General features: G+C 36.2%; 3 protein-coding genes across 5 annotated transcripts in view; 1 reads left to right on the plus strand and 2 right to left on the minus strand.

The window, feature by feature from the left end:
• Positions 1 to 7,320, plus strand: part of LOC129246000 (axin) — a 66,496-nt gene extending 59,176 nt beyond the window's left edge. For all 3 annotated transcript variants that reach the window (XM_054884484.1, XM_054884494.1, XM_054884503.1), the window contains 6 exons: positions 123 to 219; positions 1,930 to 2,064; positions 2,123 to 2,378; positions 5,474 to 5,618; positions 5,688 to 6,011; positions 6,080 to 7,320. In XM_054884484.1, coding sequence (XP_054740459.1) covers positions 123 to 219; positions 1,930 to 2,064; positions 2,123 to 2,378; positions 5,474 to 5,618; positions 5,688 to 6,011; positions 6,080 to 6,206 — 1,084 coding nt within the window. In that variant the 3' untranslated portion in view covers positions 6,207 to 7,320. The remainder of the gene's footprint in view (positions 1 to 122; positions 220 to 1,929; positions 2,065 to 2,122; positions 2,379 to 5,473; positions 5,619 to 5,687; positions 6,012 to 6,079) is intronic.
• A 3,625-nt stretch (positions 7,321 to 10,945) lies between these two features.
• On the minus strand, positions 10,946 to 12,637 carry LOC129247678 (PR domain zinc finger protein 5-like). The gene is made up of 3 exons (XM_054886916.1): positions 11,948 to 12,637; positions 11,346 to 11,886; positions 10,946 to 11,284 (listed from the first exon to the last, which is right to left on the minus strand). The coding sequence occupies exons 1-2, from the start codon at positions 12,618 to 12,620 to the stop codon at positions 11,348 to 11,350; spliced, it is 1,212 nt and encodes a 403-aa protein (XP_054742891.1). The 5' UTR covers positions 12,621 to 12,637; the 3' UTR covers positions 10,946 to 11,284; positions 11,346 to 11,347.
• Positions 12,638 to 14,766: 2,129 nt separating this feature from the next.
• LOC129248361 (sex-regulated protein janus-A-like) lies at positions 14,767 to 16,485 on the minus strand. Its single transcript, XM_054887889.1, has 3 exons — positions 16,237 to 16,485; positions 15,021 to 15,145; positions 14,767 to 14,964 (listed from the first exon to the last, which is right to left on the minus strand). Exons 1-3 carry the CDS (start codon positions 16,376 to 16,378, stop codon positions 14,872 to 14,874), a joined length of 360 nt encoding a protein of 119 aa, XP_054743864.1. The 5' UTR covers positions 16,379 to 16,485; the 3' UTR covers positions 14,767 to 14,871.
• Positions 16,486 to 18,531: the final 2,046 nt, after the last annotated feature.

The raw sequence follows: 18,531 nt of genomic DNA on the forward strand, positions 1-18,531 counted from the left end.
TGGCGCGACCGGTGGGAACATACTATTGGAAAAAATATACTCAAATAACAATATTTTTATTTATCTTTAATTCTTATTCAGTACATATTTTTATTTATATTACGTATTTTATTAAATTTAAGGGATGGACGGCCTTATATTCAAAGAAGACATAGTTCAAATGAAAGCAAAGCGATACGCCAGAGTGCAATGGCCAACAAAGAGACGAATTCGTTTCAAGTAACTAAATATTTAGCTATTACCCATCAACTCTAAGCTTGTGCATACAGTTACTGGCTACTGAATTATAACCGATAAAAAAAACTGAACATCTTGAATTTGACTGTTGATTAGATAAAGAGGAACTGCTTGTGTGAAAATGGATAAATACTCTTACAATGCATTTTTCAAAGTGAAATGTGTAATCGCCCTGTACTATTGTAAGCCATGGTGAAAAGACTTTTAGAGGTGTTCTATTTAGCAGACCGTAATTCGGCTCTGAGCGAATTTGACGGAATTAGCTGATGGGCTGACGTCAGTTGAGGTGTATTTACAAAAAAACTGAGATTGTGTTGGTGATATACGAAAAAAATCAACCAACGACACTTCGTTGCTATCTGAACAACGACTGATTGAATTAGTGTGTGAATATGCGTGAAATGGACATATATATATATATATATATATATATATATATATATATAATTGGCGCATACACCCTTTTTGGATGTTTGGCCGAGCTCCCCCTCCTATTTGTGGTGAGGTCTTGATGTTGTTCCACAAATGGAGGGACCTACAGTTTCAAGTCAACTCCGAACGACAGATATTTTTTTATGAGGAGCTTTTTCGGCTTTCCATTCGGCTACGGCGGTCGAAATGAACATTTACGTAATAAAAAAGTATATACAGGGTGGCGCAAAATTAATCATCCAAATTTGTTTTTGAATAACTTTTACCAAATAAAAAAAAAATATTTTGCGCTACGTAAATCTTTATTTTAATCTTTACGCGCTCCATTGCTTGTCTGTTTTTATACTGCAACTGTCTCGTTCACAAGTGTCAAATGTGATTGACGTACGACGCCATTTGCAAAACTTATAAATCTTCCGATAGGGTGATTAATTTTGCCCCAACTTGTATGTATATGCAGTAGTTGTTCGACTGCGAGGTTTCCCATATCCTGCTGAGCGGTAACAGTTGTGAAAAAAACTTTGAAAGTTGCTATATCGACAATTTATATCTAATAGAAATGATGAGGTATTCACCAGTGAATCTAACGGTAAACAAAGATTTGTTTCTGTGTAGCTTCAAACTTAAGGCGTTCTTCAAATAAAAAAAATTTAAAATTTTTTGGTGGTTTCAGGATCACATTTAATTTAGAAATTATTTAACCTTAAAATCGTCACAAAAACGCGCGCACAGTGGGGGATCTTAGGGATTTAGCCCGAATTAATTCATGAAATCTACAAATGATAAGATTTCGAACTAAAAATTTCGATTGGAGTCATTTGGAAAACGGCGACTAATAATGGGACTAAATTTGAATTAAATCGGTGGACTATATTTTGCATACAAAATCATAGATCGAATCTTCTTCGACGGCTAAGGCTTTTTCATACTTTATTTTTTTTTCTTTTAGCATATCTTTCCTAAACTTAAAGCAGGTTTTGAGAGCCGTGGTGATTTATGTATCTGTTTTTTGTGTTTTGCATTGACGAGGGGGAGTGACGCATAGTTTCCGGGCGTATTTCTATGTCTAGCGTCTATAATTACTCGGACGCATCCACTTCGTCATTCCCCAAGGAATGGGATATGAGGGTTTAATACTTAAGCAACAACAAAAAAACTTTAACTAAACGGTTATATTTCAGTGGTCAGGAACTGCGCACACAAGCCGTAATTTCAACGATTAGATATAAAATTTATATTATTTATTTTCTAATTATTTAGGTTATACCTCGCACCCAACGTCTCCACTCGAATGAACATCGTCCTCTCAAAGAGGCTGAGCTGATTGCATTACTTATTCCGAAACTGGAGGAAGTGAAGCGCAAGCAAGACATAGAGGATCGAGCTCGATTCGAGGTATGTATGAAATATGATTTCAGAGATTGCAAATCTATCACACTTTTATCCACTTTAGCGTTTTACGGATGATTCAATACCGACAAATGAAAGGCTTGCCAACGATCGCGCATTTGCAGAAGCGATCCGTGAAAAATTTGCATTGGAGGAGGATAACGACCAAGATATACTTGATCAGCATGTATCAAGGGTTTGGAAAGACCAAACTCCTCATCGCTCACCTGGTACCATGTCACCATGCCCGCCCCTACCAACTCGAAGACGTACAATAACGCACGATTCAGGAATGCTTAGTGACGGAGCAATGAGTATAGGTGAGTATACAACTAACTACATAATTTCCTTTTACCGCACCGATTTAGTAAATGCATTTTTTTCTGTGATGTCAAAACATCTCTTAAAACGATTTTGCCAAGCAATATCTAACTCTTGTTTAAAGCAAATAACTTTTTTTAAATGAGAACATGAAAAAACAAAAAGATGCCAAATAAATAGCCCAACAATTTGTTGGGTTTTTAAACACTATCAGACAGGTTCTGTAATTCACTTCCGACTGAAAATCGTTGACCGATGGTTCCATAAGAAGAAGTCGACGCAAGTGGGGAAAGTCACTGATCGCCATTCACTTGGAAGTGGCCAGGACGAACACCCCTTCGAGAGCGAGCTAATGTGGGAAGGCGGCAGATTTTTGGACCTTTGCACGTTGGTGTCGACGAATATGGCAGGCGATCAAACGATGAGCTGTATGAGCTTTACGACGACAAAGACATAGCACAGCGAATAAAAATGCAGCGACTTCGTTGGCTAGGTCATGTCGTTCGAATGGATAGAAACGCTCCGGCTCTGAAAGTATTCGATGCGGTACCAGCTGGGGGTAGTAGAGGAAGAGGAAAACCTCTTGTATCTAAGACTTTACTTGAACTACAACTTGAAGATATATTTTGTAAAATTTAAATTTATGATTTTCTGAAGTATTTGACTTGAGGCAAGCGTCCAACAAAAATCTCAACCGACGAGTACTCCATTTACCCTGGGATCGTTTTCTCATGCTAGACATATCCTAATGGGACCTTTCCCCTTGTGCATCACTGACCCCTTCTAGGTTCTCTCGGAGAAGAAGTTAAGATGGGAGCATGAAAAATTAACTTTAAGGGAAATAGATGAGGTACCTCAAATGAGGTACCTTACCTTAAAAGTCATCATCATCATCAATAGCATTACAGTCTTGTGCAGACCATTACTTTCGCAACTACGGTTCTCCACTCCGATCGATCCTCTGCTACGTCTTTCCAGTTTGCGATCACCATTCTCGGCATGTCGGCTGTTTGGTCTCCCTCGCCGTCTCCGTTTTTTTTTTTTTTTTTTTTTTTTTTTTTTTTTTTTTTAACGATACACTAGACAAGGCTAGCCCTTGGTCGGGAAAAATCCGAGTCATTCCGGTAACGTAGAACTGGCTGCCATTTGCCTATGGAACGCTATACTGGCAGCTTACCATTTGGGCATTCTGTAAATGTTTTATAATGTTTCCACTTTAGTATTGATTTAAGTTCGTGATTGTATCTTATCCGATAAGTTCCATCATCTCGGCGGAAGGGACCACATATTTTTCGCAGTATCTTTCTTTCAAACCTCAGTATTTCATTGATGTGTGTTGTTTTAAATACCCATACCTTGCTGCTATATTGTATTAGTATGGGTCGTACAAGGGCTTTATACATTGCCATCTACTTCGAAGTTCTTCTATCAAATATTTGCATGTAGTCACTTCTTTTGTGGTTGCCCAAAAAAATTATATGTGACATTCTTAAAACTTGCCCAAGCAGATTTCGCTAACGGACTCAACTTTTCTTCGAATGTCTCCTTTCTCATTAAACAATTATCTTGGGATAATTCTCTGTTCTGAGTGCGTTCTTTGCGCGCACGTTCAATACTCGACTTGCCATGCTCTTCAGTCTCACTGACTCACTTTTGAAGAAATAGAAAAACATTTGTTCCCTTGGACAACTGGTTTTACAGATATCTCTATGTATCAGTTAAAACCACAAAATAAAGTTTACAAAATAGAGTTTGTTTTCATTCATTAAAAAAAAATTTGCAAAGATACATAATTTTAAAATAGAATGTCGCACATCATCCACTTTTGGAGAGATCTTGGCAGTTTAATGGGCGACAGCCCTTGGTCGGGAAAACACCGGGTTATTCCGATAACGTAGGACTGGCTGCCATGGGAATGTCACAGGCGCGCGCGGACGAAGTTGTTATCTTCTCGGACAGCCAAACAGCCCACAAGCTCTTAAAAAACAATTGTTCCAGCAATCACTGTATAGCTCTGTTTCACGCGAAGCTCTCAGGGTTTGAATTCTCAAATTTTCATATGTCGTGGTCTCCGGACCATCCCGATATACCAATTAACGAAAAGGCAAGTCAAATTGCAAAAGAAGCAGTCATCGCTGTCATCGAAATTGAATACACTGCCGAAGAAGCTTTTGGAATGATCCGCAGTAGCATTTTCTCTGAATGGTACGGTGGGTTTCTGCCACATGCAAGTAATCGACCTGCACAAATTTTCTCAAAGTTACCAACAAAAACCTGCTTCAAAATTCGTAAGCTCGATGTTAAAGGTATAAAACTTATCAACAGAATATTGGTTGGCTATACTTACGATGGCAGTTATTTGCACATGATTCGTGCCATCGGAGCTCTGTGAGTGCAGAGAGGTAAACTCGTATACACACCAGACTTCATCCAATAAGAAGTAAATAAAGGGTGGTTAAGTTTCAAGGACCGGTGTTGATTTTGAATAAAATACAATTTTTTTTGTATTGTCATTTCTCTTTATTATGATAATATTGGTATGGCTCAATCACGTATGGAACAAAATATCGGCCAAATGGCTGCCGCGGCCTCGGCGGCACACCTTCATCCGATGGCCCAAATATTCGATGTCGCTGAGGCATAATTGAGGTTCTATGCCGTTAATGCGCCGAATTATCTCATCCTTTAGCTGGCTTATCGACGTACACCTTTTCTTTCAAATAACCCCAAAGAAAGAAGTCCAACGGTGTCGTTGACGTTTAGGTGTGGTTCACATTCTACAACAACTATAAAGACTTTCAAACAGTGTTACCACATGCAAATGAAAAGTGCACAGTGAATTGGTTTTCGTTTATTAAAGAAGCTAACATTGAAATTTAGCATTGCCTTACTCACCAGTGATCGCACAGACAGTATTTTACTACGGACCGTCATCGCGCCATTTTTATTAAAATTAAAAAAAGAAAAAATTATGCATCACAGCTGTATTTGTAAAAACAGATATGGCAATGGGACGGGTTTTATTGCATCGATTGATATTTCCATAATAAAATAAAAGTTAAGAACATAATCATTTTGTATATTCCTTATCTAGGGGGTCATTCTATGAAGCACTCCAAGTCGATGCCTGACCACAGTTCCTCCTCTAGGAAGCTAACAAATAAATGGCCTTCCATCAATACAGATAGCGGAATCAGTCTGTTCTCAGCCGATACTCTTATGAAGTACAAAGACGCCAGGTAAACGTATTTTTATCAAAAAACCAAATTATATGTTTAATAATGTTTGGTGTGCATTTCCAAATACAGCTCACGATCTGGTACAAGTACGGCCTCGAAATCAGAAGAGGCAAAAAGAAGACTGGAAGATGAGACCAGAAGGTCTCGTCGCTACACTCAACAATATACTACGCAGATATCACAACAACCACCATCATTCAGTAGCAGTAGTAGTGGAAGTAGTAGTTTACATCACCAACCACAACCACCACCGCTACCCGCAAAGCCACTGGAGACTACAACTGTCGTATTCTCTTTCTGTGATGAAGAATATCCTTACAGATCTAAGATTCCCGGTTTGCAACCCACCCTCAAGCAGTTCAAGGACTATTTACCCAAAAAGGGCAATTTCAGGTGTGTGACTCAACTCGTTTATTCCATTTATGTCCATATTTCCAACATTGCAACTTTGTCTATTTAAGGTTCTTCTTCAAAACACATTGCGAAGATCCAGAAAGTCCAGTGATACAGGAAGAGATTGTAAATGACAGTGATATTTTGCCGCTTTTTGAAGGCAAAGTGATGGGCCTGGTGAAGCCATCCGATTAGGTCTAGGCTAATAACTTAGCGAAAAACAAGGACAAGCATAACGAGATGAAATAATAACTGCATCGAAAAGAAAAAGTAGCAGTAATGAATTAGTTTATACATAGGTTGGCGAAGCAAAATGTTAAATTTAAAAATGTATTTAGTGTAAGTGACAATTGAAGAATTATACGAAAAACAAGTTTTGTAAAAATATTTTCAAATTTTTATAAAAGCATAAAATATGTACATAGATATTTTAATTTATGTATTTTTTAAAACAACAATTGGTATTATTTTGTTATATCCAATTTTTCTAATCAATCAACGTATTTGTTAAGTTGCAAATTACTATCGGAGTGCGCAACGTAATGTTTATAAAACATCACGAACACAAAATCAAACAATTGTTAATGGAAATGTGCTTTTATGGACTGCCTGCAATATATTTTGCTTAAATATAAGGCGCTGCTTTTATTGCAGCAACAATATCGTTCACGATCACCGAAAATCAAAAGTATCTTTATAGGCGTTTATTTATAGTGAATTTTCTTCATTATTTTTATATGTATAACCTAAACGTAATAAGTAACGTATTATTTAATGATTGTATTCTAAGTTTTCGCTAAGTAATATACGTATTCATACATATATGATGTATTTGCACGCACTTTTTTACACGAAACATTGCATCGATTGAGTTTTGCATAGAAGGGACGCGAACCTACACTTGCACACACACACACTCACTTCCAAGAATTGGCGATTTCTACATTTTGTGACGCTAATGCATACAACACCAACAGGTTAGCTTAATGTGAACTCAATTAAATTATTAAGTATGAATCGTTTAAAATAAGCTACGTTCTCATTCTTCAATTAGTTCACGATTGCTAGGATATTCAACTGACTTATAATCGAAAATCAAAGAATAACGATATTTTTTTAAGTAATGGCCAAAAGAAATGTCGAGTGTCATCGAAAATTTTGTTTAAAAATGTATAAACAAAGCTAATTGAAATATATTTAAGGGTTAAATTAAGAAAAATTTATTTTGGCAGCAAACTTTCGAAAATACAAAACATAACATGGAAGTGATCGATGAACAGCTGAACCACAACCAGTGTTCATTTCCATACGCCAACTGTTGTTTTAATTTCACTCGCTTCTTCGCTTTACTGCAGTTTTTCAGAATTTCATTTAGTGGGTAATTGCATGCAAGCGAAAAAGTTGTGGATGCGGATAGTTCACTTACCCGATTTCAAAGCATAAGAAAATTTACTTTCATATTCACGCATGCAGGCAAATATTTGCCATCTATTTTTTTGTTTTTTTGTTTTTGCTTTGCCAACAATTTTGTCGCCCCTCGGCAGGGAATAGGTCTGTTCGTGAAAGAAATAATTTTAGTAGTTGTTACAAATTATCAAGTTTTGGTGTCCATGTATCCGAAACACTTGCAAAGTAGGGGAAAGTGAGTGGGCAAAATAACATTTCATTTTGAGGGGAAGTTGCAGGTTTATATTGGATACATTTTTACTTGTAAGAATTTGCAAGTGAGAAAAACAGCTGAGCGCAAACTAAAAATAACACAAATTAACATTTGTGAATTGAGTCAAAATTCTAAATTTAGCGCTCCATTGGACACCTTTTTTAAAACATTCAGTTGGTCTGGCCTTTTTTGATCCTGTTCGAGAATCCTTTTTAAAAGGTTATATCCATAAATTGGTAGAAAATTAAATTTTGGAAGCTACCTGGTAGCTCAAGTCGTTGGCGTAAATAGAAATATGTTAAATTCACGTCCAAAGTCGAAAAAGTTTGGTGATTAAATTGGGAAATGATTAGTAAATATATTTTAGATAAATTTCTAATTTATATTTTTTTATTATATTAAATAGAAATCAGCCAATGATATAGGAGAATGTACTTTTAAGCCACAGCCTCCAATTACCGTTCCGGCAGTTTCCGAAATATAAATCGAAAGCATTGAAGGTGTCTTTTGTGTTATATGCTGGTACTTCTTGATGATTAACTAATTTGGGAATAAATATACTATGACTTGCCATAAATTCTGTAACAAACTTTACAATACATACGGCGAGAAGAAATTCGCAGAAAATGTTCCGTTTTTTTTTTTTACTTTTGCTCGTATGCTTTGTCTACTCATAAATTATCAGTTTCGAGGCAAATTTCACTCGTTCACATTGGAGTGGGGAGCTAAGAAAATCGCATTGCAGTGATTGCATTACAGAAGTGCGATAGAACTGCAAGTGAGATTTACGAATTGCTGAAAAAACTTAATATTTCGAGAACGTTTGTTTACCGCACGATCAATTATCAATCGCTCTTCCGAAACGTCTGAAGTGGCAAACAGGAAAGGAAGTGGCCGTCCTCGCATGGTTCGAACCAGTGCAGCCATAAAAGCCGACGAGAAAGAATTCGCAGAAATCTCCCTAGAAAGCAGAAAATCATGTCCACAGAAATTAATATATCCAACAGATCCATGTCAAGACTAATTATTGATGATCTTCACATGAAAACCTTCCGTCGCTAAACTGGTCATCTTTTGACAACGCGCTTGAAGAAAATTAGACTCGACAGATGCAAGCAGCTTCTTTGGTGACACGCGGGCAACGGCCATGAAAATATTCTTTTCACAGAGGAGTAAATTTCCACTGTTAAAGAAGTTTTTAATAAGCAAAATGACAAAATCTATGCTAAAACTTCTTAAGACACAAAAACTGTTGTTCCAAGGGTTCAAAGTGGCCACCATCCGGCCTTTGTAATGGTTTTGGTGGGAAGTGTCTTGTAAGGGCGGAACATCTCTTCATTTCTGCGAAAAAGGGGTTAAGACCGAGGCAAAGGTGTACCAAGTGGATGTCATAAAAGGCGTGATGAAGCAGTTGAGCAGTACTCTCTTCAATGAAGAGCCTTGGATCCTCCAGCAACATTCCGATCCAAGCCATAAGCAAAAACCATTCAGCAGTGGCTAAAAAAAAATATTCTTGGGTTCATAGTCGCATAAGATCGGCCTTCTAGAATTTGTGATCTTCGGTTCGTGAAGCGACGTCAATATCTATAGCTGAATGGCCCAATCCTTTGAACGCTTGTGCAAAAAAAGTGGTGACCATTTCGAATGAAAATATATATTTTTTTTTTTCATATTTAAATAAATAAAACTAGCTTCTTTGAAAAAACTATTATAATTTCATATCTATCGTATAACAATCTTAACTTGTAACAGAACTTATGGCAGAACTAAGTACATCCACGAATGCATAGACGGAAGCAAGGAAAGTATGAAAAAAGCTGCGATTGCCACAGCAGTACAATTGCTAATGGAATGCTTTTCATCTGACTGCGATGATGAAATGAAACAAATTATCGTGGACAAAATAATATCATCTGATGCCTAAACTCGTTAAATTTGCATTTTGTTTGCTTTAGTTAATTTTATTTTTTTCTTTTTTTTTTATTACGAGGCGGCTCAACTGAAAAAATGCTTTTGTGATTTTTTCCGCCAACAATTCAATCAGCTGAACATAAAACTTGCGAATTGTTACTGGTTTTGCGTTCATGTAAATTTTTTCATATTTTTCTATTTGCGAGAGAATTCTCGGAAATTAAGTTATTGCTTTTAGAGCAAAATTATGTTCGAATGAAACGAAGTCAATATTTTCAAACAAACGTTCGGCGCAAAAAAACATCTGCAATATTGCGGCAGCTAATCAGCTGAGTTTCAGCAACAGGTCATCCAAGGCATATCTGCACAAGGCGGTGTGATGAGAACAGCTCATTTCTTCTTGTTTCATTCGCCTTTAATTTAGGATGTCAGAGAAACGGAATGACATTATGATTGTATCGCCGACTCCATGCCTCCTGGCCGCAGAGCAAATTCTCCCATTGTGTACTCACCTGCTTCCAATACCACTTCGACCTTTGTCACAAGATCATGTAGAGCTGAATTACAGGATTTTCCGTTTTGGTATGCATTTTGGTAAATACTAAGAAGCTGTCCATCAAATTCTATAATATAATGAACTTATCGACCCTACGCTGCGAACTTTTCAGCATGAAAGATGCCACACTGATGGGTCTTCTAGCTTCGTTGCGCATAGCCGCTTTCACCGCTTTCGAAATGAAGACATGACTTGCCTCCAAAAAGTAGGAGTGTGGCCAAATGTCAGACAAGCCATTACAAACTCTTATAAGAGTCCCCATAAGCTTGACTTCCCTACTAATAAACATCTTATTCTCTCCATCCGAGCCTGGTAAATTAAAATCGTTAAAAAAAAGTTTTAAGAAAACTTGACTGACTCCTCAGTTATTACACGTACCGCCATGTACATTTTAGTCCCGTCGCGCAGTCCAAGTGATTATTTTTAAGTTTTCAACGACAGCTACTACAACAATTTGAGTATTAACTTAATCGGATACAATACAACAATACGTTTTTGCATAGATATGGGCAGTGCTAATTTGGCAATATTGAGGGAACATTATCTACTTCCGACAATCGATTCATTTATGACCAAACTTCAACGAGCGCAACTAAACCTAAAGGATACGTACCACCAGACGTAGAAAGTCTCAAGATAACTTCTTTCATCTCGAAGACCACCATTCGGACTATTGGAATAGGTTGGTGCGTGCCTACCATTCCGAATTCGGAGAACATAGATTCAAATCTCCATGAAACACCAAAATGAAGAAAAAGTTGTTTCTAATAGCGGTCGCCCCTCAAGTTCCGTAATTTCCTATTGGTCTTAATGGAGTGATGGTAATATTTTTATTATTCTAATTTTTAACTAATCGTTAACCTTGAACATATGTATATGTCGTTGGGTATTTAAATTAATACATATCACATTTTCTCAATATATTTGTAGCATTTGGCTATGAAATAATGCAGTCGGCCAATATGTATGACCGATTTATCATAAAAACGATACATCAAAACTTATATAACCTACATCCGTTTCTACGTAGATTAAAAAAGAATCTGGAAATTAAATTACAACTTAAACTCACTAAGTAACATATCCCAGAGCAGTAATCTATTGCTTTTGAAGATCGCAGCTTCGGACACCTTTGCCAACCAAAACCTGAAAAAATCAAACGAATACATTTGTTTTTAGAAAATGTTAATATATTTTCAATACGCACTTCTAAAGATCATTTTCCTCGGGACTTCGGGTTATATCGCCTAGGCAATGCAGTTTTTGATGACGTTTTAGATTCCATGCAGACCTGAATTTAAAGTCACAAACTGGACATACGAAGCTTCGAGCATCTGGAGAAGGCTGTCTCTTTTCGGCGCGATGCACCGCCATATGTCGTTGAAAGCTCCTGTGAGTTGGCATCTTCTTTGAGCAAATAGAGCAAGTAAGCGCCCTATGAACGTCTTTATGCGACTGAAAGCGAGATGTTGAGTCGAACTCCACTTCACGAATTTCGCATCGCATCTGATTAGAATCTTCCTCTCTAGAAATGTGTAAGGAGTGTTTCTCGGACGCAGAGCTATTTTGAGGCTTGTGACACGACAAATTCGGCTTTTTACTTTTTGTGTGAACTTGCTTCAAATGAATTTCAAAAGCATCATCAGATGGAAAGTTTTTATCACAACGCCAACAAAATCTCAGTTTAGTTTTTGGCATGCGTTCGATCGTGATCAAAGGCTTTTGCATTTCTTTTTCACCGTCTTGAACTAATGAATAAATTACTTTTTAATATGAACGTCTGCTAAATATGTTTTGCTATTTAGGTACCTTCAGCGCCACTGGAAGAATCTGATGACCAATAATCTTCGAATTCTTCGTCTGGTTGATTAACCTTGACAAATTCTTCATCAGATATATTTAAAGTTGAATATTCATCACTTGAATCACTGGTTGCGAACTTTTCCTGAGAATAGTATCGCTTGATTTTATTTCCGCCTACATTCTGGACTAATTTGGGGGACGACCTGGAGTCCCTGCTTGTAGTTTCAACAATTGTGAAATATTCGATTGGGCTAACACTCTTCTCTTGTATCCGACTCAAGAACTCAGTTCGTTTTAATGAAACTTTTAATACCGCATCATAAAACTCCCCAAGCGACGCTTCGCAAAATTTGCAAAGGTAGTTAATTGAATATTCGTCACTAATAAATTGTCTATAACGTTCTGGTGACTCAAAACATTGAAGAAGTAGATCCTTTACCAAAATAGGTGGTGCTCCAATATAAGTTTCTTCCACTGTCGTCTGTGTTGTCGCTCGTTCCTGACAAATGCAACATCTTTCGTAGGTAGGTACTTCCCTTATAGAAATTTCAATGTCATTATCCGATGAACGTTTCATCCTCGATATTTTAGACTTGACTTTAAAAAAGTTGCTTATTCCAACAAATACTTTCTCCAATCTGATGCTTTCAAAATATTTTGTTAATAAACAACCCAACATAAGTAAATTCGATATGTTTCAATATCAAATCGATACACTTGGTAGTCGATACCGATATTTTTACCGAATATTTTATGCTACGTTCCCACGTCACATATTCGGGAAGCACTTAGTCTCTACGTCTAGGATTACAAATTCCTTGTGTTGGATGTAAAACCTAAAATGATGAACATAATGACGGCATTTAGAAGATGTAGTTTCAGTAGCTGCAATTGCTCCTCGGGGATGTGGCACAGTCTCTCAGAAGACAATTTAGTCCCTCAACAATTCTTGAGATGTTCAGTAATACCTTTTCGACATAATAATTTTTGAACAAATTTTTTCTTTGCTTCGATTGACATTATACAAATTTTTCTGGTTATTTTTCAAGGCTTGTTTCTTTGTTTAGGTTTATTCTTTGATTGGATTTAATAGCTCATTTCTATTCCAAATTTCCGGCGACAAAAAAAAACACAAATCAGCTGATTTACTAACACCACCTTTAGTAGATTCGCCTTGGATTTTTGTAGAAAGTAGTATATAGGGTATATCCAAAACAACCAAATTTAAAGATTTTGGGCTGCAATTTTAATAATATATTTATAAACTAGTATGGCCTTTTCTTTATGATAAGGTTAATAAATGTATATATTTCTTTAAGTTTTGCTAAAGTTGCCAAAATTGCATACCAAATGTGATAATTTAAAATAACGGGCAACACTCGAGCAATCTCAGAGATTTCGTCACGTCTTGCCACATAATTTCTGCAAAAATGGCAACGTCACGCCTTCTGTCAGTAAAATGCAAGGTGGATTTATAAATTATATGGTAAAATGTTAGCAATCTGAGGATAATAGCTAATCAAGGCGAATTTATTATAGGTGACAGCAACCACATATAAGTAAAACCCTACATGTATTTGTTGTTGCCTTTGGTACAAGCATCAAGTCAAAATACAATACAATACGAATGTAAACATACCAATCCATACAAACCAAGGCGAATTTATTACAGGTGACAGCAAACACATATAAGTAAAACCCTACATGTATTTGTTGTTCCGTTTGGTCCAAGCATCACGTCAAAAAGTAATCAAATGTAAACATACCAATACATACAAACAAAGCGTATCATTTTGACGTAAGCCATACCTACGGCGAAAAATTCAGCTGGGTGAATGCTGCCAACTTAATAAATCCACCTTGATACAAACAAAGCTTATCATTTTGACGTAAGCCATATCTACAGCGAAAAATTCAGCTGGGTGAATGCTGTCACCTATAATAAATCCACCTTGTAGCTAATCAACCGCATTATAAAATATATCACTGCCGAGTTGAAGAGGGAGAGGAAAAGTTCGTTTTTATTTAATAAATACTGCTTTGAAGTTTAATATTGATTATTTATCGTTTTTAGCTCAAAATTAAGTTCAAATGACACGAAGTCGTTGGGCAATATTTTCAAACGTGTTTGGTACAAAATTACTTCTTCAATATTGGTGCGGCTTATCAACAATGCACCACCAAAAAAGTCGCAATATTGCTGTAATTATTGAGTGAGAAGAACACACCAAGGGTTTTATTGTTATTGAATAATTAGCGCACTGTCATCTAAGTTGTGGTAATGAATAAAGGACAAACATATATTTGTTTTTATATGTTATATATTGACCCGTACTTCGAAGGGGCGAAACTATGACTTATAAATTAGCCTTGCATCCTCTTTTTGAGGTTTGGGCGATTTGTGGAGTTCATCTCTCTTTGTTGGATATTTGGCCAATTTGTGGAACACGTCATTTTGTTCTACGAATGGAAGTACCTACTGATTCATGCCGACTCCGAAGTCTTATTTTTACCAATACCTAGAAATTTTACCAACGTCTGCAGATAGACAATTGATCGTTATTATTAAAACCATTTTAAATAATATTATTGATGTGCACAGTTGAGTTAAGTCCGAGCCCAACGAATGTTAGTCACGCAGAAATTAAATTAGTTATGACGGGTTAAACGGGCTGGAAAAATTTGAAAGACGTACAAAATGTGGTTTTACGTAAAAAACTTGATTCTTGAATCGGAGAATCACCCGTCACCGCATTTAGATCGTAGAACTGTAGCATACATATCTGATCTTGAAGCATTTCCCCATGATATTAAAAGTCATCCTCTACAAACGTATTAAAACTATTTTCAAGCGTAAGATGTTTTTTTTACAAAATATTTCAATAACACAACAAGATCAATTCTTATGTGATTTTCGTGGTGGGCTTGCCTTAATAGCCTTCATCAGATATTTGTATTTCATAATCAGGAAATTTATCTCGCAAAATTTTCTTGGTTTCAGCGTGATCTGCCTTTCCAAAACCCTGTAAATATAGAATGTCTCTAAGTATTTCCTGTTATTATGTGTAATATCGCGAACCTGTGAATAGCCGTATACTTTAATGAGCTTTGAATCTGCATTGTGCTCAATTCTTCCACCGCCGAGGCATTCTGTTTCTAGTCCCAGGCCCTTCAAGGATTCGCTGGATCTATCATATATGTCAGCTAGATAAAAAGTAGATTAAGTAAATCTGTAATCCCTACACATTACACTTATTTTCTCTTTTTTATACATTTTTAAAATTGTTTTTAAACATTTGTTACTAATGGTTCATAACATACGTTCTTCGGACGCCAGAAAATACCATCACATGACATTGCTAAACTCTACAAAAAATCTAACCGTAATTCCATCATCGCTTTAATACCAGAAAAAAATTGTTTTTTTTATATCTGACCAAGTACATATGTCACTCCAGCTACATTCACAATAATTCGTGTGGTATATTTTCCTGTTACAATACAAAACCAAATACATTTTGCTATCAATTAGAATAGATTATGCTGAACATATTTTTATTAATTTAAAGCACTTGATTGAGTATTTTTTACAACTTTTCTGGAAATTTTGACATAACACAAGCAAAAGCTAAAAGTTATGGTGCGAATTACGTCAGCTGTTATCTACCGAAGGCATTTGCAAAGTGTAGTGATGTTTAACAGGTGTTCATCTGAAAAATCCACCAAGAATCAACAAGCAACAAAATTCCACATGAACTTGCATGCAAAGTGCCGCAAACACATTTTTACGTGGAGAGCAACTTTATAACTAATTGATGGAATTAAACCCATTTAATTAAATTACATTTGCTTACTTCTTTTGTTATTAGAATATCCATATTTATGCCTTTATAGTTTTATAATTTTAAATATCTGCTTGTATACACAAATGCAAGCATATGCCACAATCAGCTGTTTTTCCCCCCTTCCGAGTTTTAAAATTGTCCCGGCACAAATCTGCACCTTTTACAGAAAATAAAATGCCAAAATTGCGCCCTTTTCTTGAAACTTTTGTGAGCTTTTTGCGTAAACGAACGCGATTTTGTAACAAGTTATCGCGAACAAATCCATGGCAGCCGATTCTACATTACCGGAATGATTCGGATTTTTCCCGACAAGGCCTACCGCCCCAGTAAATTAGCTCTCTCTAGTGTACCGTACCTCACCTTTAATTCGTTCAATCCTTCATAGCTACGACTTGTTCAATGTGACTTAATATATACGCATAGCAAAATTATTTGGAGTTCAATTCTTACAATGCCATTGACAGTCTGCGTATCCCCGGACAATGTTTTTTTGAAGTGATTCGTCCTTTCCGTACACTTTTATTAGTACATATTTGAATACTCCTTCCTCTATTTCCACGCTTGGGACTGCATCCAATTTAGCATCAACCATTTTAGAAAGTCGACGGAACACTTAAAAAGATTCCTTTATATAAATATCAAATGAGACCTTCTTGACTTTCAAAATCCTCACATAATTTGTTACCTAGCCTGAGCATTTTTACTATTTTCGGAATATTTTATCGATATCGATATTAAATAATTTCCTTAGATGTGACCATATCGTTAGGAAATGTTCGGTTTCAATTTGTGACGCAGCTCCCGGACTCCCGCATTTTCTGTTGCGAAAACTCTATGACAAAAACTCTCAAATGAATATTATTAGCAATATTTTGTTCTATAAAAATATCTATTCATGGTTCATTTTTTTAGCGGCCTTTAAAATAATGCCTTGTGAACAATTTAGGCAAAGTATAATGATTTTGGTATTCTAATACAATTTTATAAACCAGCACTGCATAATTTGACAATTAAATAATTCGTGAAATTGTCTTTTTATATTTCAATAAAATATGTTTTTCCTTTCAGAAAATATGCGCGTACTTCCAAAGTGGTATTAAATGGTACGTGGAATTAGTGAAGGATAACCCATAAATTGTGTACGAAAATGGAGATGAATATTTACGGTTTTTTGCACAATAAGTTTTTAAGTTTTAGTCTCTGAGCAACGGTAAGAATTAGTTACGCGTACGGGCGTATATTATATTCTTCCCACCTGTAAATTTAGCGAATTACGTGGAAAACAACAACTCGAGATATCCTTCTTGAATTGAAAACGCATAACGCATATGCGACCTGATTAAAATTGTTGGCTCCTGGAAAGTACTTGGGAAATTTTCGCCAAACACTGATGCGCAGCTATACTAGATGATAGCAGACTCAATGTCTAAGTGATCTACTTTTTTGTTGTTTTTTTGTTGTTTTTTCGCTGGTTATTTTACATTTTGATTGAAATTTTGACGTTTGCAAAATCAAAATACGTGAAAACACTTGTACATTTTTTTTTCATATTACTGCTGTCACCTTGTGTGGATTTGCCTTGAATAAATCGTCCAACTGTTGGATACACAAATAAGACGCAGCAAAATGAAAATATGAAAATAATAATAAAAATGAAAAAAAAAGAATAACCCCAGCAAGGCCACCCAGCATTTGCGATTTTAATCAAAGCTCTGAACATCGTGCTAGACTGGAAATAAATGAATTAAAAAAGGAATGTAAAATAAAATTGCATATTTTTGAAAACAGGTAATTTTTTTTTTAATCAGATATGAAATTGAGTAGTCGTAAAATTTACGAGGTTTATTAATTTTTAAGAGGTTACCTACTACACCAAAACCTATGACAGAGAAAACAGTTAAAATGGAAAAACTTACGGTCAGATTGAGCATCTTTTCACTAAAAAAATAATATTTCGAACAGAATGGAGGACCTTCCGATCGTTTGCCGCAGAGGTGAAATTGATAAATGTGGAGAAAAAATTAAAAAGAAAGTTCTGAAAAACCAGGAGGAGCAATACTTCAAAACGGTTGAAAAAAGTTTGCTCTTTACGGAGCCCAAAGATAACCTCTATGGAAAGTGAATAGCAACTTTAGGTAGACACTGAATTGCCATTAAGAAGAGACTCGAAGTCTAGAAGAAAAAGCCAATTGCTTTGCAAAATATTTAAAGATGGTTCTTCAACTTCCAAAGCACTTTTACGTTGGGATTCACCAGAAGAAATTCGAATGAATTCAAGGACCTCTGTACATTAACTCCATTCATCACTTCACAACTCATTAGTAAGGCGCCATCTTGCTTATTGTTGTTTGGTGTGGAGTTCATACTATTCGTCCCATTTTATTAAGATTGGAAGAGTCGAAAAAAACTTTTATCAAGATGGTGTTCTTCTTCTTCTTGATGGGCACTATAGCCGCTAACGCGATTTTGACCGCGTTTAAAAAATCGCGCTAGTCGTTTCTTTCTCGCGCTAACCGTCACCAGTTGGACACACCAAGTGCAGCCAAGTCCTTCTCCACCTAATCTTTCCACTGCAGAGGAGGTATTAATCTTCTTCTGTTACCACCAGCTGGTACCGCATCGAATACTTTCGGAGCCGGAGCGTTTGTATCCATTCGGATGAGATGACTCCGCCAGCCACTATGCCTATGTCATCGTAAAGCTCATACAGTTCATTGTTCCATCGCTTGCAATACTGCCAAGGTC

Source organism: Anastrepha obliqua, chromosome 1 (assembly GCF_027943255.1).
Source record: "Anastrepha obliqua isolate idAnaObli1 chromosome 1, idAnaObli1_1.0, whole genome shotgun sequence".
Classification (NCBI taxonomy): Eukaryota; Metazoa; Arthropoda; class Insecta; order Diptera; family Tephritidae; genus Anastrepha; species Anastrepha obliqua.